General features: G+C 36.1%; 1 protein-coding gene and 2 long non-coding RNA genes across 3 annotated transcripts; all 3 read left to right on the plus strand.

The window, feature by feature from the left end:
- The first annotated feature begins 2,352 nt into the window (after positions 1-2,352).
- LOC106172387 (uncharacterized) lies at positions 2,353-3,729 on the plus strand. Its single transcript, XR_015335646.1, has 3 exons — positions 2,353-2,472; positions 3,117-3,205; positions 3,461-3,729. It is a non-coding gene; the product is annotated as an uncharacterized LOC106172387 (long non-coding RNA).
- A 12,544-nt stretch (positions 3,730-16,273) lies between these two features.
- LOC147760479 (uncharacterized) lies at positions 16,274-19,921 on the plus strand. The gene is made up of 3 exons (XR_015330884.1): positions 16,274-16,395; positions 16,823-16,911; positions 18,599-19,921. It is a non-coding gene; the product is annotated as an uncharacterized LOC147760479 (long non-coding RNA).
- A 625-nt stretch (positions 19,922-20,546) lies between these two features.
- Positions 20,547-22,585, plus strand: LOC147760480 (uncharacterized). The gene is made up of 4 exons (XM_087018858.1): positions 20,547-20,851; positions 21,228-21,356; positions 21,851-21,939; positions 22,185-22,585. The coding sequence occupies exons 2-4, from the start codon at positions 21,231-21,233 to the stop codon at positions 22,285-22,287; spliced, it is 318 nt and encodes a 105-aa protein (XP_086874984.1). The 5' UTR covers positions 20,547-20,851; positions 21,228-21,230; the 3' UTR covers positions 22,288-22,585.
- Positions 22,586-23,248: the final 663 nt, after the last annotated feature.

A 23,248-nucleotide genomic window follows, 5' to 3' on the forward strand; every position in this document is an offset into this window, starting at 1 on the left:
ACGTGCGACAAACCAAGATCTAAGGTAAAATTTTGCCCAGCTTTATCTTGTTGGTTTTATTTGTAGATTGCTGTTAACATGCCTTTGCAGAAATCAGTGCTTTATAAATATATTTTAGAATTTCAAAAGGTAGGCTGTTGTCAAGTGATTATGGTTGAGCTACTGAGCCTCATAATTCATTAATTTACCATCCGGAATGCTATTCCAAATCAAATTTATCTCTACGGAAAAGGTGAAAGTTCCTACCTGACACGTATCTGAAGCCGTTAGTTCCTATGTAATTTTATTCTAACTAGTATTTTATTTACTATGGGCAATACTACAATATACTATAATGTTAAGTTGGATTATATTGAAATATGGTGTATACATCTGAGTCGATCAAAGCAATTCACAATAAGCCATGAGTGGCATGTCATCTGGGGTCAAATTTGATGTAATTTTTATCCAACGTAACGAATATAAAATAGCTAACCATAACGTAAGGTGCTAAGTAAAAGTCTAATTTCCAGTTATATTTTTATTAATTTGTATTTCTGTGACGGCGTTGGTGGTCCTGTGATTTTGAACGTCTTCAAGAAGTAAAAGACAGCACACATATGTGATTTTCTTACGTTGAAAGCACTGGATGCATTTACATATATCCGGTGGAAATATCCCAAAGGCAAATCTGTTCCCCGCGCAAATCTTCTTATCCTTCCCAATTGAGAACAAACGATAGACATTCTTAATGTAGATACAATATATGACGGGTGGACCATTTGTACTAGTCTAAATAGTTCTCTTGCTGACGTGGGGGACTACAGTAAATTATGTTTATTGTTTTGTCTGTCCTTACTAACATAATTCGTGTAAGGGTAAAGTACTGGTTTGTAAACCTGTAGTTAAGTCATTTAATGGACATGACCAAATTGCAATGAAATACAAAATGAACAGCTAAAAATCATTCATTTAAAAAAACAACACTGTATATTTTTCTGTTTGCTTAAAAACCTGACAATGTATTTGGCTTTGTAACTAAACATTTCCTTTTTCTGGCACAGCTAGAACAGCTAACAGCTAAAAATAATTCATTTTAAAAAACAACACTGTATATTTTTCTGTTTGCTTAAAAACCTGACAATGTATTTGACTTTGTAACTAAACATTTCCTTTTTCTGGCACAGATACAGGTGACATTTTGAATTAAAACAGTTTTATCTGTAGCGTTTGTGAATGAATGATTATAAATGAATGGAAACACTGAATTATACTGGTTCTTTTGGAGTGAAAAAAGGAAAATGAGCCGTAGTCTATGTTACTTACAGTTTTGAAACCACAAAAAAAAAAAAAAAAAAGATAAATGTATGGTTTTCATTTCAATAATTCTGTCCATGAAGTAAGGAAGCTAATGATGAAAAACGCAGGTAGATTTTTGAATTGGTCTGCAAGAAAGTACCTGCTAGAAGAATTACATATAGAATAACACGTGATCTTGGGACACAAACCCCTCTCATATCAGACAAGACTACATGAACCGAGATCCACGGTAAAAAATTGCAGATTTTTCTCTTCTAATTTTTCCGTTTTCATTTCTAGAATGTTTGCTCACATTCGTTTATATTGGTTTGGGTGCGTACCTTTGTCTGAAAAACAATGAGAACATTTCAAATGACTAGCCTAATTCAAATGATATAGGTACTGAGAATATAAGCCACATTTTTGTCATTTTTACTTTGCCCAGTTAATCCAGCAGCCATCTTACTTCACAAAATCACTGCAAGGCATGACGCATCAAATTCATTTCAATGTCAAACCCAGGCGTTTAAGACCAGCAGTTTAATTTACTTTTCTTTTTCCTGGCATAATATCGTTTTTCTGACGGTGGCCTACCTGCCTACAGGTGAATATATAGAGAACAACACGTTATCCTGGGACATAAACCTATAGCAGACACGAGCGACAAACCAAGATTTAAGGTAAAAATTTGCCCAGGTTGTAGCTTTATCTCGTTGGTTTTATTTGTAGATTGCTGTTAACATGCATTTGCAGAAATCATTGGTTTATAAATATATTTTAGAATTTCAAAAGGTAAGTTGTTGTCAAGTGATTATGGTTGAGCTACTGAGCCTCATAATTCTTCCCGTTTTATTTCTTGTTTGGTTGGTAACATGCATTTATTTGTAGAGCAGTACTGGTTTGCAATTTTCTTTTTCAAAAAAAGAGAAGTTTACATATTAGAAAATTGCTTACCTTACAGTAATTGTAGTTGTAGACACGTTAATTCTTATTTAACTATTTAGATGCGTTTACAGAATGTTATAGGGTCCCAAGTATCTCCAATAACCAATGTTCACATTTCAGAAGATGACTTGTTATCTCGTGATAACAGCTGCTGTGACCTGCGCATGCGTGGTAGCTATTATGGTACAACAAACCGAGGGAGTGTGCTGCAAATCCGAGTACTATGGGTATTGCAAGGACTGCACTTTGGTATGTATATTCAGTATGAAACTTTGCATAAACCACTCTGTTTCAATACCACTAAATGATCCAGGATTGTATTTGAAAAAAAGGCGTAGGTGCAAAAAATGAAAATAAAAAAATGTTGTTTTTATTAATACTTAAAAGTATCATTTGGTTAATTGGGAGATTTTGACAGCAACAGACAAGACACAGGAATTGGAGCTATCAGGTGTTGTTTATTTCCGTTTTGCGTTAGTTTTATTATTTGGGGAGAGAGAAGCGGAAGGAGTAATTCAGATGCAAAAAAGATGGCAACGCATGTCCGACTATGCATGGTCTCCCATCCCAACTAGATCAGTTGTTATAAAGCTCAAAACAGAACTTTGAACGACTAGTCTAACCGAATATTGGGTATGAATTTACCACCAGTTGTTATGAGCCATGTGGAATTTGAATGGCTTGACGTATTCGACTTTATTTTAATTTTTAAAATACGTTTTTGGAAACATATTATTTGATCTGAATATTCTGACAGCTATGATGCGTTATAAACTAGACAGTGTTAAGTAAGAGAGGTAAAATGTCCGAATTATTAAAGTAAACAGTGTACTTCCGGCTTGGTAGTTCAACCTTCTTGGATATTTAATGCCCCCTTCAAACTTGTTTTTCAGGGTACCCCTTACTGTGGGAATCAAGGCTGTAATGTATTCGGCTGTGCATGTGGTGGAGGATGTAGAACTGACTGTGGAAAAAGCGTAATGTAAGTTATCGGTGGATATATTTAGCTTTATATCAGCACAGAACTGCGAAGGTGAAATAGTGTATTCCTAACTTCTCTTCATAACTGTATGTTGGCCAAGTACATGGCTTTATTTGGACCTTCGACTGTGAATGAGAAAAATTATCTCCCGATTGATTTGTTCTATGAATTAAAGAACACGCTTTACAGATTTGCCACTACCAGTACTTCAAGATTAAGTTGATGTAACTCACATCAGACTTCCTTTTTTTATAGTGTTGAAAGCAATTTTCATGGTACTGTAGTGGACTGCAGATGTGCCAACACAAGGTCCACGAGGGGCACTGATGGTGGTTATGATGACGTAAGCGAAGTTCAACCTTGACCTGACGCACATTTGATGCACTCTTCTGGAAACACAGCGCATTTTCTTGAATCACCCTTGTTGAAGTCAATGGGAAACCCAGTGTTTGAATATCTTTTATGTAAGCTAGGATGACTACTGTGTTTCATTAAAAAAAGGACGTACAGTACCATGTGCTCTGCTATTTGTTCTGTTTTGATATTAATTATAACTAACCATCCGGAATGCTATCCCAAATCAAATTTATCTCTACGGAAAAGGTAAAAGTACCTACCTGACACGTATCTCAAGTCGTTAGTTCATATGAAATTTTATTCTAACTAGTATTTTATTTGGGCAATACTATGGGCAATACTACAATATACTATAATGTTAAGTTGGATTATATTGAAATATGGTGTATACATCTGAGTCGATCAAAGCAATTCACAATAAGCCATGAGTGGCATGTCATCTGGGGTCAAATTTGATGTTATTTTTATCCAACGTAACGAATATAAAATAGCTAACCATAACGTAAGGTGCTAAGTAAAAGTCTAATTTCCAGTTATATTTTTATTAATTTGTATTTCTGTGACGGCGTTGGTGGTCCTGTGATTTTGAACGTCTTCAAGAAGTAAAAGACAGCACACATATGTGATTTTCTTACGTTGAAAGCACTGGATGCATTTACATATATATCCGGTGGAAATATCCCAAAGGCAAATCTGTTCCCCGTGCAAATCTTCTTATCCTTCCCAATTGAGAACAAACGATAGACATTCTTAATGTAGATACAATATATGACGGGTGGACCATTTGTACTAGTCTAAATAGTTCTCTTGCTGACGTGGGGGACTACAGTAAATTATGTTTATTGTTTTGTCTGTCCTTACTAACATAATTCGTGTAAGGGTAAAGTACTGGTTTGTAAACCTGTAGTTAAGTCATTTAATGGACATGACCAAATTGCAATGAAATACAAAATGAACAGCTAAAAATCATTCATTTAAAAAAACAACACTGTATATTTTTCTGTTTGCTTAAAAACCTGACAATGTATTTGGCTTTGTAACTAAACATTTCCTTTTTCTGGCACAGCTAGAACAGCTAACAGCTAAAAATAATTCATTTAAAAAAACAACACTGTATATTTTTCTGTTTGCTTAAAAACCTGACAATGTATTTGACTTTGTAACTAAACATTTCCTTTTTCTGGCACAGATACAGGTGACATTTTGAATTAAAACAGTTTTATCTGTAGCGTTTGTGAATGAATGATTATAAATGAATGGAAACACTGAATTATACTGGTTCTTTTGGAGTGAAAAAAGGAAAATGAGCCGTAGTCTATGTTACTTACAGTTTTGAAACCACAAAAAAAAAAAAAAAAGATAAATGTATGGTTTTCATTTCAATAATTCTGTCCATGAAGTAAGGAAGCTAATGATGAAAAACGCAGGTAGATTTTTGAATTGGTCTACAAGAAAGTACCTGCTAGAAGAATTACATATAGAATAACACGTGATCTTGGGACACAAACCCCTCTCATATCAGGCAAGACTACATGAACCGAGATCCACGGTAAAAAATTGCAGATTTTTCTCTTCTAATTTTTCCGTTTTCATTTCTAGAATGTTTGCTCACATTCGTTTATATTGGTTTGGGTGCGTACCTTTGTCTGAAAAACAATGAGAACATTTCAAATGACTAGCCTAATTCAAATGATATAGGTACTGAGAATATAAGCCACATTTTTGTCATTTTTACTTTGCCCAGTTAATCCAGCAGCCATCTTACTTCACAAAATCACTGCAAGGCATGACGCATCAAATTCATTTCAATGTCAAACCCAGGCGTTTAAGACCAGCAGTTTAATTTACTTTTCTTTTTCCTGGCATAATATCGTTTTTCTGACGGTGGCCTACCTGCCTACAGGTGAATATATAGAGAACAACACGTTATCCTGGGACATAAACCTTATAGCAGACACGAGCGACAAACCAAGATTTAAGGTAAAAATTTGCCCAGGTTGTAGCTTTATCTCGTTGGTTTTATTTGTTGATTGCTGTTAACATGCATTTGCAGAAATCAATGGTTTATAAATATATTTTAGAATTTCAAAAGGTAAGTTGTTGTCAAGTGATTATGGTTGAGCTACTGAGCCTCATAATTCTTCCCGTTTTATTTCTTGTTTGGTTGGTAACATGCATTTATTTGTAGAGCAGTACTGGTTTGCAATTTTCTTTTTCAAAAAAAGAGAAGTTTACATATTAGAAAATTGCTTACCTTACAGTAATTGTAGTTGTAGACACTTTAATTCTTATTTAACTATTTAGATGCGTTTACAGAATGTTATAGGGTCCCAAGTATCTCCAATAACCAATGTTCACATTTCAGAAGATGACTTGTTATCTCGTGATAACAGCTGCTGTGACCTGCGCATGCGTGGTAGCTATTATGGTACAACAAACCGAGGGAGTGTGCTGCAAATCCGAGTACTATGGGTATTGCAAGGACTGCACTTTGGTATGTATATTCAGTATGAAACTTTGCATAAACCACTCTGTTTCAATACCACTAGATGATCCAGGATTGTATTTGAAAAAAGGCGTAGGTGCAAAAAATGAAAATAAAAAAAATGTTGTTTTTTTTAATACTTAAAAGTATAATTTGGTTAATTGGGAGATTTTGACAGCAACAGACAAGACACAGGAATTGGAGCTATCAGGTGTTGTTTATTTCCGTTTTGCGTTAGTTTTATTATTTGGGGAGAGAGAAGCGGAAGGAGTAATTCAGATGCAAAAAAGATGGCAACGCATGTCCGACTATGCATGGTCTCCCATCCCAACTAGATCAGTTGTTATAAAGCTCAAAACAGAACTTTGAACGACTAGTCTAACCGAATATTGGGTATGAATTTACCACCAGTTGTTATGAGCCATGTGGAATTTGAATGGCTTGACTTATTCGACATTATTTTAATTTTAAAAATACGTTTTTGGAAACATTATTTGATCTGAATATTCTGACAGCTATGATGCGTTATAAACTAGACAGTGTTAAGTAAGAGAGGTAAAATGTCAGAATTATTAAAGTAAACAGTGTACTTCCGGCTTGGTAGTTCAACCTTCTTGGATATTTAATGCCCCCTTCAAACTTGTTTTTCAGGGTACCCCTTACTGTGGGAATGAAGGCTGTAATGTATTCGGCTGTGCATGTGGTGGAGGATGTAGAACTGACTGTGGAAAAAGCGTAATGTAAGTTATCGGTGGATATATTTAGCTTTATATCAGCACAGAACTTCGAAGGTGAAATAGTGTATTCCTAACTTCTCTTCATAACTGTATGTTGGCCAAGTACATGGCTTTATTTGGACCTTCGACTGTGAATGAGAAAAATTATCTCCCGATTGATTTGTTCTATGAATTAAAGAACACGCTTTACAGATTTGCCACTACCAGTACTTCAAGATTAAGTTGATGTAACTCACATCAGACTTCCTTTTTTTACAGTGTTGAAAGTGATTTTTATGGTACTGTAGTGGACTGCAGATGTGCCAACACAAGGTCTACGAGGGGCACTGATAGTGGTTATGATGACGTAAGCGAAGTTCAACCTTGACCTGACGCACATTTGATGCACTCTTCTGGAAACACAGCGCATTTTCTTGAATCACCCTTGTTGAAGTCAATGGGAAACCCAGTGTTTGAATATCTTTTATGTAAGCTAGGATGACTACTGTGTTTCATTAAAAAAATGACGTACAGTACCATGTGCTCTGCTATTTGTTCTGTTTTGATATTTATTATAACTAACCATCCGGAATGCTATCCCAAATCAAATTTATCTCTACGGAAAAGGTAAAAGTACCTACCTGACACGTATCTCAAGCCGTTAGTTCCTATGTAATTTTAGTCTAACTAGTATTTTATTTACCGTGGGCAATACCACACTATACTATAACGTTAAGTTGGATTTTATTGAAATATGGTGTATAAGTCACAATGAGGCATAAGTGGCATGTTATCTTGGGCCAAATTTGATGTTATTTTATCCAACATAACGAATATAAAACAGCTAACCATAACAAAGGGTGCTAAACTAAGTGTAAACTAATTTCCAGTTTAATTTAAATTTATTTGTTTTTCTATGACGGCGTTGGTGTTCCTGAGAGGTATATAAATAGCACTAAAACAACTGCATTCAAAGTAGTTGCTGTGTGTGAAGTCAACTTCCAAGCTTTTTCACGTTTATATCACTTTCTTCATTATCTTTGTAGAGCCGCATTATGCAACAGCAACGCATGTTGCAAACAAAGAACTTTTTCAGTTGGTGAACCTTCCGTCTCCCCATGGCAACTGTGGCGAGAGAAAACTGGCTTATTACAAAAAGTACAGCAAAATAAACTGCCGTGCAGAATGCTTGTATGAATCTATGGTGTAAGCAGTTGAAATGACAGTCGTAAAGTCTGTGAACGTAGCTCAACCTCAAGGCAACCATTTAAACACACACAGAAAAAAACATGTTAACTTAGTCTATGTCGTAGAGAGACTGTAAGAATCACTGCTGTCACAAATGATAGGCCTAATGAAAGGATTCGTTTAGACAGAAACAAAATTTCAATTGTCAGATAAGATTAAAAATTCTAGATTTAGTCGATGACATACGGATCGATATTCGGTTAAATATTCTTGGTTTGAACACGTCTGATGCTTAGTTTGTGGAATTATTTAGAAGAAAAAAAAACTGTCGAAAAGCAGTGTGATAATAATACTAATACAAATTTTGCAAAAATTCTTAAGATTATAAATGATGGATAAATAAAAGTAAAAATGTATATTTACATTGATAATGAAATCAAAGTCTTGTGCTATACTGTAAAAAATAACGTGAATTTAAACTCACGGGTTCTTGCATTTTCAACATTCCAGACACAACATGACTTTGAAAACGTGCGGCTGCCGAATGGTATGATATCCAGAGGTCAAAGGTTACAGAGGCTGTTCCCCACGTGACATCATCACGTGTTATTTCCCGCTGTCAGAAAACACGACCCAATAAAGCAACGTTGTGGCTGCATACATGTAGCACCATGCGATATTTTATCTTTTGACTACAGCATCTAGTTCAAACGTGTTTCCAAAAGCAATATCGTCGGAGTTATTAAACAGAACTGCAGAATCCATTGAAAAATACTTCGTCAGCGTGGCGTTATACTACACGGATATGACGTACGAGGAGGTGGTACAACAAGAAGCCTACAGCACGCTGACTTTGTTTGCTGACATAGCACCTTAATGACAATGGCCGAAATATTGAATTTTTTTTATATGATTATGTGATTGGAAGATGAAGATTCCGAGATGGAAAAATAAGAATTTGAACGTCTTTAAGAAGAAAGAGGCAGAAGACAGCGGTCGTGTGTGATATTCTTACGTGCATGTACATATATCCGGTGGAAATATCCCAAAGTCAAATCTGTTCCCCGCGCAAAGATTCATATCCTTCCCAATTCAGAACAAACAATATAAACTTATAAATAAAAATTATGAAACATTATTAATTTCGGTACAATTTATGAGAGGTGGACCATTTGTACTAGTCTAAATTGTTGTCTTGCTGACGTGGGGGACTATAGTAAAATGCGTCTAATGTTTTGTCCGTCTTTACTGACATAATCCGTGTAAGGATAAGTACTGGTCTATAAACCTGTAGTTAAGTCCAGGACATGACCAAATTGCGATGAAATTAAAAATGAACAGCTAAACAATTTAAGTGTCATTCATTTAAAAAAGCATCAATGTATATCTTTTTGTTTGCTTAAGAACCTCACAATGTATTTGGCTTTGTGACTGAACATTTCTTTTTTCTGGCACAGATGCAGGTGACATTTAAATCCAAACAGTTTTATCAATAGAGTTTGTGAATGGATGATAATAAATGAACGGAAACACCGCGCTGAATTATACCGGTTCTTTTGAAGTGAAAAAAGGAAAATGGGCTTTAATCTACGTTATTGACGGTTTTGAAACCACAAAAATAAAGGTATAATTACCATTTGAATAATTCGGTCCATGAAGAATGGAAGCTAATGATGAAAAGCGCAGTTAGCTAATTGTGTATTGGCCGCTACAAGAAAGTACCTACTAAAAGAATTACGTATCTATACTAACACGTTATCTTGGGACACAAACCTCTCTCATATCAGACCAGATCAACTGAGATCTAAGGTAAAAAATTACAAGTTTTTCTCTTCTAATTTTTCCGTTTTCATTTCTAGAATGTTTGTTCACATTCATATATAGTGGTTTGGGCGCGTACTTTTGTTTGAAAATCAATGATGACATTTCAAATGACTAGCCTAATTCAAATGATATAGGTGCTGAGAATATAAGTCGCATTTTGTCATTTTTACTTTCCCCTTGAATCCAGCCGCCATCTTCTTTCACAATTTCGGCGTGAGGCATCATATAGTGTCATCAAATTCACTTAAATGTGAAAACCAGGCGGTTAAGACCAGCAGTTTAATTTACTTTTCTTTTTCTTGGTAAAATATCGTTTTTCTGAGGGTGGCAAACCTGCCGAGAGATTAATATAAAGAGAACAACATGTTATCCTGGGACATAAACCTTATATCAGACATGAGCGACAAACCGAGATCTAAGGTAAAAATTTGCTCTGGTTGTAGCTTTATCTTTTTTGGTTTTTATTTGTAGATACAGCGGTAGGAATAATTATGTTTCCCTTTTCACCGGTTTAACAACGTTTTAAATGTTTTAATCCCTATCCTGTGAATAGAAGGGGGCGGGCCAACAATGGAGACTCGTATAAATCCCTTCAAAATTCAAACGCACAAACACAATAGCTTAGGTGCAATAACACAATACTTTAGACGAGTGAACCCCATGACGCCGGTTTCAGAGGTCCAATGAACTGTAACTAGATGTAATTAACAGCATGATACATCAGCCAGAAGGCCCCCATTGTTTGTTGCTCCGGTAACATTATAGCTTTAAGAGGCTAGAACCCATCCTACCGCGCGCCACTAAACCGTCTCCCGTAGCGAACTGTCCTTTTGTTCACTAGCTTATCACGCGCAGCTGATCATGTTTTAAGTGTTGCTAGCAAACTGCTAGTTTAATTTGGTATAGTGTTCCGTAGTCAAAAATTCAATGTGATTGTGCATCAGCATGATTAACAATTTACCCAGTCTCAAAATTCTTATTGCAGATAGTATTTATTAATTATGAATGACAATGGGCAAAAATGTGAAGATTAAAGATGCTCCGTATATATATTTCCATCCTCGCGCCCAGTTTAAAAAATAAAGATTAAAAGTAACAAAGAAAGCAACATTATTTTAAAAAGATATTTACAGAACAATCTAAAGTGTAGCTCAATTACTAAAAAGATTTATTTGATATGGACAATTGGCTTGAACCAGTCTTATTTTATTAACATTGTCACCGCTGAATTTAACATTATTATTTTACAGCACTAATCTTATTTCACAATCTTATTGTTTAGGCCTGGTTTAAGTTTGTTTAAGAACTGATAGCCATCGTGTTTAACAATAGATTGTCAGCTATTGTTAGATCCCCCTCCTCTTTTAACCGATGTCATTCATGTCCGGATACTTTATATAGTGTGATCACACTGTCAGTCCGGAAACACGCTGGAGTTAAATTGTCCTTGTGCCACTGCTCGATATTTTCTCCTATTCTGTTGTTTATATAAACCTTTTCACTTATTTTTAAACATTTTCATCTCATTTTCCATTATGCGCTCTGAGAAACGGATGATTATTTCCCACAACAGAATAATTTTTAAAGCAATTTGTCAGCTTATAACTATGACATGGCGCCCTTTTTTCTGGTTGCTGTTTCAAAATGGACATAAGTTTGTCGAGGTTTAATGCATAGCTCTTATAACGTTATATTTATGTGCATCTAAACAATAAGATGTCAATTTTAACTGTTGACTTGCATTTGCAAAAATCAATAGTTTAGAAAAGAAACTTGTTGTAAAGTGATTGTTGAGCTACTTAGCCACATAATTTTTCCCATTTTATGTCTTGGTTGGCTGGTAACATGAATTTATTCCCAGAGCGGTGCTGCTTTGCATTTTTTTCAAAAAAAAAGAAGTTTACATATTAGAAAATTGCTTACCTTACAGTGATTGTAGTTGTAGACACTAATTCTTGTTTAACTACCGTGTAGCTATTTAGTCCCCGGTCACTTTAATAGCACACGCACGGCGAACGTGCGTGTGCCCCCGACAGTGTTAATGATAGGGGGATTACGATAGACAGCGCAAGTCGCTCACAGCGGGAGTCACTATCGCCGCTGTTAGGCCGGTAATTAAGTCTTTAACTTGACTAAACATGTTTCGCTTTGTAACTTGCGTCCTTCAGTCTTGCTGTTGCGGAAGCGCCGGCGAGAAATATCTCCACCTTGCCGATATTTATCCCGACTCCCGACTTGAAAAGTAAAATTCGTTTTGATTTTATCAAAGTCTTATTGTATCAGAAAACCTGCATATTTTCATACGTTAAGAGAATTATAGAAACTGTAAAAAAGCTACTCGTACATCAGGGATAGAAAACAAGACCTTGCAGCACTATAATCTATTATTCATCACCAGAAGTTCCTGTTTCACTTTTTTCTCCCAAATTACAAAGTCTGGTGACAACTGAAAGGTTTTAGCCATTATACCTCAGGGCAGTGAGAGAGTTGATTAAAAGTAATAAAATTATATATTTTGAAGAATTTTCCTAGCCTTCGGCAATTTCCGCAAAGCTTCGGCATGCGCGGCAATACAGATCTGTCGATATCGGTGTGAAAGTGTAATAGCACTGGTGGAATAACGGTTAACGTCGTTGCAAACGTTGTAACCTACCCGACGGGAGTTCGTACCCCAAAGGTACTTTTGAAATTTTGGAATTATCATTATTATTGATATCTTTTAATATTAAAACAGTTGTGGCTAATTGTTTTTGCAACGAAAAGCAGAGTAGGGAGGATTGTTGTTATTGTTAAAGTTATTATGACTGGGGACATAAATTAGTATGCTAATCGCTTATCATGGTATAATGATTGATACGATGGGTATCAGATAGTTTTCATTTGATATAAACGACGAAATAGCGGCCTTCCAAAGATCTTTGCTGAATGTTTATAACGTAGGTACTATTATGCGCACAAATATTGATACATGACGCAAACGACATTTACTCATTTCGGTAATATTAATTTTAATTAAAAATAAAATTAAATTAAATTGAAATTAAAATTAAAATTTGTCTAAACGTGCATATTACCATACACCGTGTTTAAAGGGTTCTCAACACTTTACATCCTAATACAGCTTGTCAATTTTCATGTTTGCTAGTTTATTTTGATTTGAGTGAGGACCGACCCTCTACTAGGACCGCAAATTATATATGAGTATTTTTCTTCAGTGCAAGAGACTGCATAATGAAAAATCAATCTGCAACTCTGGTATAGGATGGCCTTATGTGTGTAATAATATACAAGTAGGGGCAGGGGTACAATTTTATAGTACAATAAGTCATTTATACATCTATTGATCTCATCGTCGGGTCACTGTTTACAATAGCGCTTTGTCGCTGTGCGTACCTTTTTGCATTTGAGTTAGACTCAGTCAGTAACAGCTGGTGATTTTGTCTCTTTTTTTTTTTTTTTTTTTTTTTTTTTTTTTTTTTTTTTTTTTTTTTTTTTGCGTTTCATTGACAATATTTTGGCCACCTAAGTAGGGAAATGTGGCTCTTTGTTTTGAAATGACATTTCCATTGTTCCTTTGAACACCCAAAAGTCTTCACCAGGAAGCAGATAACACTTACGTCAACATTCTTACTTTGTAATAACCATCCAGGGGGAAAACAAAAGCCTCATTAGGTGTCGTCCTTCACACTATAAAAGGTGTTAATTTCATGCTTCTATTGTTTGCCCATGAATCATTATGACGAAATTGTAGGGTTGCCAGATCACTCGCGCTCCATTCAATTCTCTTTATCTGCCCTGCAGCCTGGGATGAGTGATACTTGACTGTCCTTTGTTTACATCTGGAGATTTTCTTTATAATTTGATCAGTGTGCATATTATAATATATTTTCAATCTGGAAAAATACGTGATAATGTAACGATTCTTATTTTACGGATAGATAATTACAAAAATTAATTTCAGATATAATACCCCCTATTTCAGCGCCTATTCCTGGCTGCGTTAATTATGGGGGGTTGGAAAGTAATCCGTTAGGATGTGATGATAGCTACTCTTACCAACAGTACATCATCGATCAACTAAACTCAGCCACCTGAAGCAGAATAACCAACAAAACAGGGGCGGATCCATAGTTATTTTCTGACAGTCTTCCCATTTATCTTTGTTAATCCATCCTCCATTTTTGACCGTCTTCCGACAGAAAAAAAAAATAGATACCCGTCAATGTAAACTTGAAAATCTGACCGTCTTCCGGAAGACCCAGAAGACGCCCTAAATCCGCCCCTGCAAAAGACATATTGGACTACATCTGCCCTCTTGATGAAACATCTTATGTAAAAAAGGCGATGGCGGTCAAAACATACGTGCCTCGTGGTGTATTAAATGTTCATCGTATTTTTTCGTTCATTATTCTTATGACTTAAGCAACCTCACCTCCGTAACACCCTTTTTATTTATTTAAACCATTGTTAGACAAACCAAGGGTTTCACTCCAGATTTCACGATCGAGCAAGTGATCATGAGGAGAGTGTAGCATGCTATAGTAAACTACCCCAAATATATACCCAACACCTCCAGGGTTTCACGATCGAGCAAGTGATCATGAGGAGAGAGTGTAGCAGAGAACTTCATTAATGGTCGTCATAATTGGTGGTTGCCTTGGGAAAATGAGTTACAGGATTACATAATACAGATACGTGATAACAAAAGATAAATACTAATTTTTTCCCTGATACAAAATCCCCTATTTCAGCGCTTATTCCTGACTGCGTTAATTACGGGGGATTAGAAAGTAATCTGTGAGGACGCAGGAGCGATGATTGCTACTCTTACCAACGGTAAATCACCGATTTACTTGACTCCGCTATTTCGAGCAAAATCACCACGAAAAGACAAATTAGACTACGTTCGCCCTCTTATTATAACAAAGAATGTAAAAATTTGATGTCGGTCAAAGAGGCCTAGGCTACGTGCTTCATGGTTTATTAGATAGGCCTATTCATAGGATTTTAGTTCATTATTATAGCTTTACCTCGCGAGACCCCTTTTATATATTTAAAACACAGCACCCCACAGGTTTGGCGATCATGAAGAAAGGGAGTGTAGCAAAGAACAGAACCTCATTAGGCCCCTAATGGTCGTAATAATTGGTGGTTGCATTGTAGGCCTAAAATTGTTCATTTTAGTCGACAAACTAAGCTAGAAGAAAGAACAGATCATTATCGCCTCTCTTTACTTAGGAACAATAACTGGCTAGATGCAGCATTTGCAAGTTCTTTTATTTAGAAACTGCCGATCCTTTGTCTGGGACTGCCGTTCAACGCCGTTTAAATGACGTCCGAGAAACGGCGATAACGACAGAGACGTCCTCGAACATTTTTGGACTCAGTGAAAATAAAATAAAAATCCGTTAAGAAGTAGCCTTTTAATGTCCTGGCAAATAACTTTGCGATGGCTCAGGGAGTTCTAGAAAGAATGACAAGAAACGACATTAGGGTTAATAATAGACTTAAAACTATCAGAGTGTAGGCCTGTCTTAATTACTTCATTTCTAAGACCATCTTGTGATACGAGTCATGCTACACTACAATAGAGGGGGTAGCAGTGGATGATTTAATACAGGGATACCATCGATAGTTTATCAATAGAAAATCGCGATCCTCAAATGTTTTTTTTTATTCATTAAATATAAACTGTTTTTTATCGTGCAATGGGTCTGGTATAGTTGTATTGACCTATCAGTTGGAAACACGTGGTTCGTCTACAATTGCAAATGGCGGAGGTGCCCTGGAAGTTATTGTCGTAAAATTAGCTGGATACGTGCACGTGAGAAAATTATTCATTAAATTCAGTTTTCAAGCGTCAGCTTAATCTGGTAAAATGCCAGACGAAAAAAAATCATAGATAGAGCCTTATGACCCACTGTAGAATGATGCCAAATAATACATCAACGACGAAGTTTATCGGCAGATAAACGTGTTTCCATTCTCGGCTGACTGAGGAATGGTTTGAGAGAGCATTTAAAGAAGAGGCGGGCGAACCAATAGTGAGTAGGAAGTGTGCTGCAATCAAGACGAACAATACCGATCATAAGTGGACAACTAATAACCCCTAATTAAGCCCGGGTTACGCACTGCTGTGTTGACTCCTTGCTGGGGAGCGGTAGCGGCCTCCTACTGCTGTTAGTAATCACGCATTGTCTTCTAACTTGCGGCTTAGTTGACTCCTTGCTGGGAAGGGCTAGCGGCCTCCTACTGCTGTGCGTAACACACATTGTCTTCTAACATGCGGCTACACGTCGGTTGCATTGTATTAATAAAGTAATACCTATTCATAAGGAAGGGGGCGGATGGTAATCTGACGAGTATTAAATCAGTTATCGATTAAACGCGTACCAGTAGTCTTGTTTTTTATTGGCTATACGGTATTTAGATGCGTTTACAGACTGTTATAGAGTTCTATGTATTTCAAATAACCAATGTTTACATTTCGGTAGATGACTTGCTCTCTCGTGATAACAGCTGCTGTGACCTGCGCATGTGTGGTAGCTATTCTGGTACAACATACCGAGGGAGTGTGCTGCTTAGCCGACCTCTATGATTATTGCAAAGACTGCACTGAAGTAGGTATATTCAGTATGAAACTTTGCATAAAGGCATTACAAACCACTCTGCTTCAATACCACTTAAAAATCCAGGATTTGACTTGAAGAAAGGAGTGGATGGGTGGGGGTGGGGGTAAAATGAAAATAAGATAATGTATTTTAAGTATAATTTGGTTGACGATGGACAAAGATGGCCGTACGTGTCCGACAATGGTCACCCATCCCAACTACATCTATTTATACAAAGCTCAAAACAAAACTTTGAATAACTAGTCTAGCCGATTATAGGTTATGAATTTACCGCCAATAGTTATGAGCCGTGTGGAATTTCAATTGGTTGAATTAATTGTCGTTATTTTAATCTCAAAAAATTGTCAGAATTATAAATCTACTCAACCTACTTCCGGCTTGGATATTTGGTGCTCCCTTCACTCTTGTTTTTCAGGGTACCCCTTACTGTGGGTATCAAAGCTGTAATGTATTCGGCTGTGCATGTGGCAGGGGATTTAGAACTGACTGTGGAAAAAGCGTAATGTAAGTTATCTGTGGGTATATTTAGCCTTAATTGAGCACAGAACTGCGTCTCTTCATAACGTCTCTTCAAAACTGAATGTTGGAGAAGTACCGCGTTAACGTCATTTGGACTATCGACCATAAATGAGAAAAAATTATCCTCCGTCTGATTTGTTGTATGAGTTTAAGAACACATTCGTCAGCCGTCTTCTCAGGTTTGCCACTACCAGTAGTTTAAGATTAAGTTGATGTAATGCACCTCAGACTTCCTTTTTACATTGTGGAAGGTGATATTTGGGGTATTGTAGTGGAATGCAGATGTGCCAACACAAGGTCCACGAAGGGAACTGATGGTGGGGATGATGACGTTAGCCGAGTTTGACCTTGACCTGACGCACATTTAAAGCACTCTTCTCGAAACACAGCTGATTTTCTTGAATCACCCTTGTTGAAGTCAATGGGAAACCAAGTGTTTGATATCTGTTATGTAAGCTAATATCACAGCTGTGTTTCATTAAAAAAGGACACGCAGTACCATGTGCTCTGCTATTTGTTCTGTTTTGATATTTATTATAACTAACCGTACAGAATGCTATTACACATAAAATTTATCTCTACGGAAAAGGTGAAAGTACCTACCTGACACGTATCTGAAGCCGTTAGTTCCTATGTAATTTTAGTCTAACTAGTATTTTATTTACCGTGGGCAATACCACACTATACTATAACGTTAAGTTGGATTTTATTGAAATATGGTGTATTAGTCACAATGAGGCATAAGTGGCATGTTATCTTGGGCCAAATTTGATGTTATTTTATCCAACATAACGAATATAAAACAGCTAACCATAACAAAGGGTGCTAAACTAAGTGTAAACTAATTTCGAGTTTAATTTTAATTAATTTGTTTCTCTATGACGGCGTTGGTGTTCCTGAGAGGTATATAAATAGCACTAAAACAACTGCATTCAAAGTAGTTGCTGTGTGTGAAGTCAACTTCTACGCTTTTTCATGTTTATAGCATTTCCGTCATTGTCTTTGTAGAGCCGCATTTTGCAACAGCAACGCATTTTGTAAACAAAGAAAATCGTAACGCACTTTTTCAGTTGGTGAACCTTCTGTCTCCACATAGCAACTGTGGCGAGAGAAAACTGGCTTATTACAAAAAGTACAGCAAAATAAACTGCCGTGCAGAATGCTTGTATGTATCTATGGTGTAAGCAGTCGAAATGACAGTCGTAAAATCTGTGAACGTAGCTCAACCTCAAGGCAACCATTTAAACACACACAAAAAAAAACATGTTAACGTGGTCTATGTCGTAGAGAGACTGTAAGAATCACTGCTGTCACAAATGATAGGCCTAATGAAATGATTCGTTTAGACAGAAACAAAATTTCAATTGTCAGATAAGATTAAAAATTCTAGATTTAGTCGATGACATACGGATCGATATTCGGTTAAATATTCTTGGTTTGAACACGTCTGATGCTTAGTTTGTGGAATTATTTAGAACAAAAAAAAACTGTCGAAAACCAGTGTGATAATAATACTAATACAAATTTTGCAAAAATTCTTAAGATTATAAATGATGGATGAATAAAAGTAAAAATGTATATTTACATTGATAATGAAATCAAAGTCTTGTGCTATATTGTAAAAAATAACGTGAATTTAAACTCACGGGTTCTTGCATTTTCAACATTCCAGACACAACATGACTTTGAAAACGTGCGGCTGCCGAATGGTATGCTATCCAGAGGTCAAAGGTTACAGAGACTGTTCCCCACGTGACATCATCACGTGTTATTTCCCGCTGTCAGAAAACACGACCCAAATAAAGCAACATTGTGGCTGCATACATGTAGCACCTTGCGGGATTTTTTTCTTCCGTCTACAGCATCTCGAGTTCTAAAATGTACCCCAAAGCAATATCTCCGGAGCTAAAAGGAACTGCAGAATCCGTTGAAAAATACTTCATCAGCATGGCGCTATACTACACAGATATGACGTACGAGGAGGTGGTATAACAAGAAGCCTACAGCACGCTGACTCTGTTTGCTGACATAGGAGGAGCTCTTGGCCTCGTTCTGGGAAGCACCTTAATGACATTGGCCGAAATACTGGATTTCATCTTTGGATTATGTGTTTGGAAGATTCCAAGAACGTCTTCAAGAAGAAAGAGGTAGAGAACAGCAGGCGTGTGTGCTTTTCTTACGTTAAAAGCACCGGATGCTGTACATATATCCGGTGGAAATATCCCTCAGTCAAATCTGTTCCCCGAGCAAAGCTACGTATCTATCCCAATTCAGAACAAACAATATAAACTTTCAAATAAAAATTATGAAATATTCTTAATATCGATACAATATATGAGGGGGGACCATTTATACTAGTCTAAATAGTTGTCTTGCTGAGGTGTGGGACTATAGTAAAATGTGTCTAATGTTTTGTCCGTCTTTACTGTCTTAACTCGTGTAAGGATAAGTACTGGTCTGTAAACCTGTAGTTAAGTCATTTAATGGACATTACCAAATTGCCATAAAATTAAAAGATAAACAGCTAAAAATTTCAAGTGTCATTCATTTAAAAAAGCATCAATGTATATTTTTCTGTTTGCTTAAAAACTTCAAAATGTATTTATTTTTATAATAATTTCTATATGTTATTCTTTTAGCAGGCACTTTCTTTCGTTAAAAGCACAGGGTGCATGTACATATATCCGGAGGAAATATCTCAAAGTCAAATCTGTTCCCCGCGCAAAGCTTCATATCCTTACCAATTAAGAACAAACAATATAAACTTTCAAATAAAAATTATGAAACATTCCTAATGTCGATATAATATATGAGAAGGGACCATTTGTGCTAGTCTAAATTGTTCTCTTGCTGACGTGGGGGACTATAGTAAATTATGTTTATTGTTTTGTCTGTCCTTACTAACATAATTCGTGTAAGGGTAAAGTACTGGTTTGTAAACCTGTAGTTAAGTCATTTAATGGACACGACAAAATTGCGATGAAATTAAAAATGAACAGCTAAAAAATTCATGTGTCATTCATTAAAAAAAGCATTAATGTATATTTTTCTGTTTGCTTAAAAACTTCAAAATGTATTTATTTTTGTAAATAAATTGAACATTCCCTTTTTCTGGCAAAAATGCAGGTGGCATTTAAATCGAATCAGTTTTATCAATAGCATTTGTGAATGGATGATAATAAATGGACGATAACACTGCGCTGAATTATACTGGTTTTTCTGAAGTGAAAAAAGGAAAACGAGCCTTAATCTACGTTACTGACGGTTTTGAAACCACAAAAATAAAGGTATAATCATCATTTGAATAATTCGGTCCATGAAGAATGGAAGCTCATGATGAAAAACACAGGTAACTTATTGTGAATTGGCAGCTACAAGAAAGTACCTTCTAAAAGAATTACGTATCTAGACCAACACGTTATCTTGGAACACGAACCTCTCTCATCATATCAGACAAGATCAACCGCGATCTAAGGTAAAAAAAAAAAAAAAATGGAAGTTTTTCTCTTCTAATTTTTCCGTTTTCATTTCTAGAATATTTGTTCACATTCATATATAGTATTTTAAACGCGTACTTTTGTCTTATAATCAATGATGGCATTTCAAATGACTAGCCTAATTATAATGATATGGGTACTGAGAATATAAGTCGCATATTGTCATTTTTACTTTGTCCAGTTAATCCAGCAGCCATCTTACTTCGCAATATAAGTGCAAGGCGTGACACATCATCACGTAAACAAATTCATTTGAATGCGAATACCAGGTGATTAAGACCAGCAGTTTAATTTACTTTTCTTTTTCCTGGCAAAATGTCGTTTTTCTGACGGTGTCCTACCTGCCTAGAGATGAATATATAGAGAACAACACGTTATCTTGGGACATAAACCTTATAGCAGACACGAGCGACAAAACGAGATATAAGGTAAAAATTTGCACAGGTTGTAGCTTTATCATTTTGTTTTTATTTGTAGATTACATGTACTGTTGACTTGCATTTGCAGAAATCAATGGTTTATAAATATGTTTCAGAATATTAAAAGGTAACCTGTTGTCAAGTGATTATGGTTGAGCTACTAAGCCTCATAATTCTTAAAGCTTTATTTCTGGTTTGGCTGGTAACATGAATTTATTTGTACAGCAGTGCTAATTTGCAATTTTTTCAAAAAAGATAAGTTTATTTTGAGAAAATTACTCAACGATTGTGGGTGTGGACATTTTTTCTTTTAAAACTATTTAGATGCGTTTACCTAATATTAAACTGTCGCAAGTATCTCAAATAACCAATGTCTACATTTCAGAAGATGACTTGCTGTCTCGTGATAATAGCTGCTTTGACCTGCGCATGCGTGGTAGCTATTATGGTACAACAAACCGAGGGAGTGTGCTGCAGATCCGAGGCCTATGGGTATTGCAAGGACTGCACTTTAGTATGTATTTTCAGTATGAAACTTTGCATAAAGGCATTACAAACTACTCTGCTTCCATACCATTAACTAATACAGGATTGTACTTGAAGAAAGCGGTGGGGGCAAAAATGAAAATAAAAGAATGAATTTTAAGTATAGTTTGGTTGTCGGTGCAAAAAGATGGTAGTACTGTACATGTCCGACAATGGTCTCCCAACCTAAGTACATCTGCTGTTACAAAGCTCAAAACAAAACTATGAACAACTAGTCTTACCGAATATTGGGTATGAATTTACCACCAGTAGTTACGAGCAATGTGGAATTTAAATGGGTTGACTTAATTGTTGTTATTTTAATCTGAAAAATGTTTTTTGAAACGTATTATTTGATTTGCATATTCTGACAGGTCTGGTGGGATATAAACTAGATAGTGTTAATTAAGACAGATAAATTGTCAGAATTATCAATCTACTCAACCTACTTCCTTAAGTGCTCCCTTCACACTCGTTTTTCAGGGTACCCCTTACTGTGGTCATCAGAGCTGTAATATATTCGGCTGTGCGTGTGGCGGAGGATGTAGAAGTGACTGTGGAAAAAGCCTAATGTAAGTTATGTGAATATATTTAGCCTTAATTGAGCACAGAACTGCGGCTCTTCATAACGTCTCTCCAAAACTGTATGTTGGCCAAGTACATGGCACTATTTGGATTATCGACCATAAATAAGAAAAAAATAATAATCCTCTGTTCGATTTCATGTATGATTTAAAGAACACGTTTTACATGCTTGCTACTAACAGCACTTCAAGATTAAGTTGATGAAATGTACCTCAGACTTCCTTTTTTAAAGTGTGCAAGACAATTTCTGGACCGTTGATACGGAATGTAGATGTGCCAACACAAGGTCCACTAGGGGCACTGATGCTGGTTATGATGACCTGACGCACATTTAATGCACTCTTCTGGAAACACAGCGCATTTTCTTGAATCACCCTTGTTGAAGTCAATGGGAAGCCAAGTGTTTGAATATCTGTTATGTAAGCTAAGATGACTGCTGTGTTTCATTAAAAAGGACGTGCAGTACCATGTGCTCTGCTATTTGTTCTATTTTGATATTTATTGTAACTAACCATACAGAATGCTATTCCAAATCAAATTTATCTCTACAGAAAAGGTGAAAGTACCTACCTGACACGTATCTGAAGCCGTTAGTACCTATGAAATTTTAGTCTAACTAGTATTTTATTTACCGTTGGCAATACCACACTATACAATAACGTTAAGTCATTGGAATCAAGTCACAATGAGCCACAAGTGGCATATTATCTGGGGATAAATTTGATGTTATTTTTATCCAACATAACGAATATAAAATTGCTTACCATAACGAATGGTGCTAAACTAAGGGTGTATTCCCAAAGATTGAGATCGACCCAGAGATTAAAATTTAGATCGACCTAACACCCTGGGGGTTTACGCTAAATTGCAGTCAGCTGAGCGCGCACCATAGTTAATAACCCCATTACAGCTTTTAGTAGGCGGGACAGACGCTTAAGCGTTGGCTAAGCTGACAGTAATATAGTGGAACCCCCCCACTGGGATAGATCGATCTAAAATATATGGGAAAGGGGTCCAAGTGTCTAATTTCCAGTTTAATTTTAATGAATTTGCGTTGGTGTTCCTGAGAGGTATATAAATGGCACTAAAACAACTGCATTCAAGTTGTTCTTGCTGTGTGTAAAGTTCATTTTGAAGCTTTTTCACGTTGATAGCACTTCCGACATTGCCTTTGTAGAGCCGCATTTTGCAACCGCAACGCATTTTGTAAACAAAGAAAATCGTAACGCACTTTTTCAGTTGGTGAACCTTCTGTCTCTACATGCCAACTGTGACGAGAGAAAATTGGCTTATTAC

The sequence above is a fragment of the Lingula anatina genome, chromosome 8 (genome assembly GCF_051362555.1).
Source record: "Lingula anatina isolate TDL-2025a chromosome 8, LinAna3.0, whole genome shotgun sequence".
Classification (NCBI taxonomy): domain Eukaryota; kingdom Metazoa; phylum Brachiopoda; class Lingulata; order Lingulida; family Lingulidae; genus Lingula; species Lingula anatina.

Excerpts from the sequence above, each read along its gene's own strand:
- LOC147760480 (XM_087018858.1), top strand. The coding sequence starts at position 21,231 with ATGACTTGCTGTCTCGTGATAATAGCTGCTTTGACCTGCGCATGCGTG. Across the intron at positions 21,357-21,850 it reads ATTGCAAGGACTGCACTTTA|GGTACCCCTTACTGTGGTCA; the intron begins GTATGTATTTTC and ends CTCGTTTTTCAG. Across the intron at positions 21,940-22,184 it reads GACTGTGGAAAAAGCCTAAT|TGTGCAAGACAATTTCTGGA; the intron begins GTAAGTTATGTG and ends CCTTTTTTAAAG.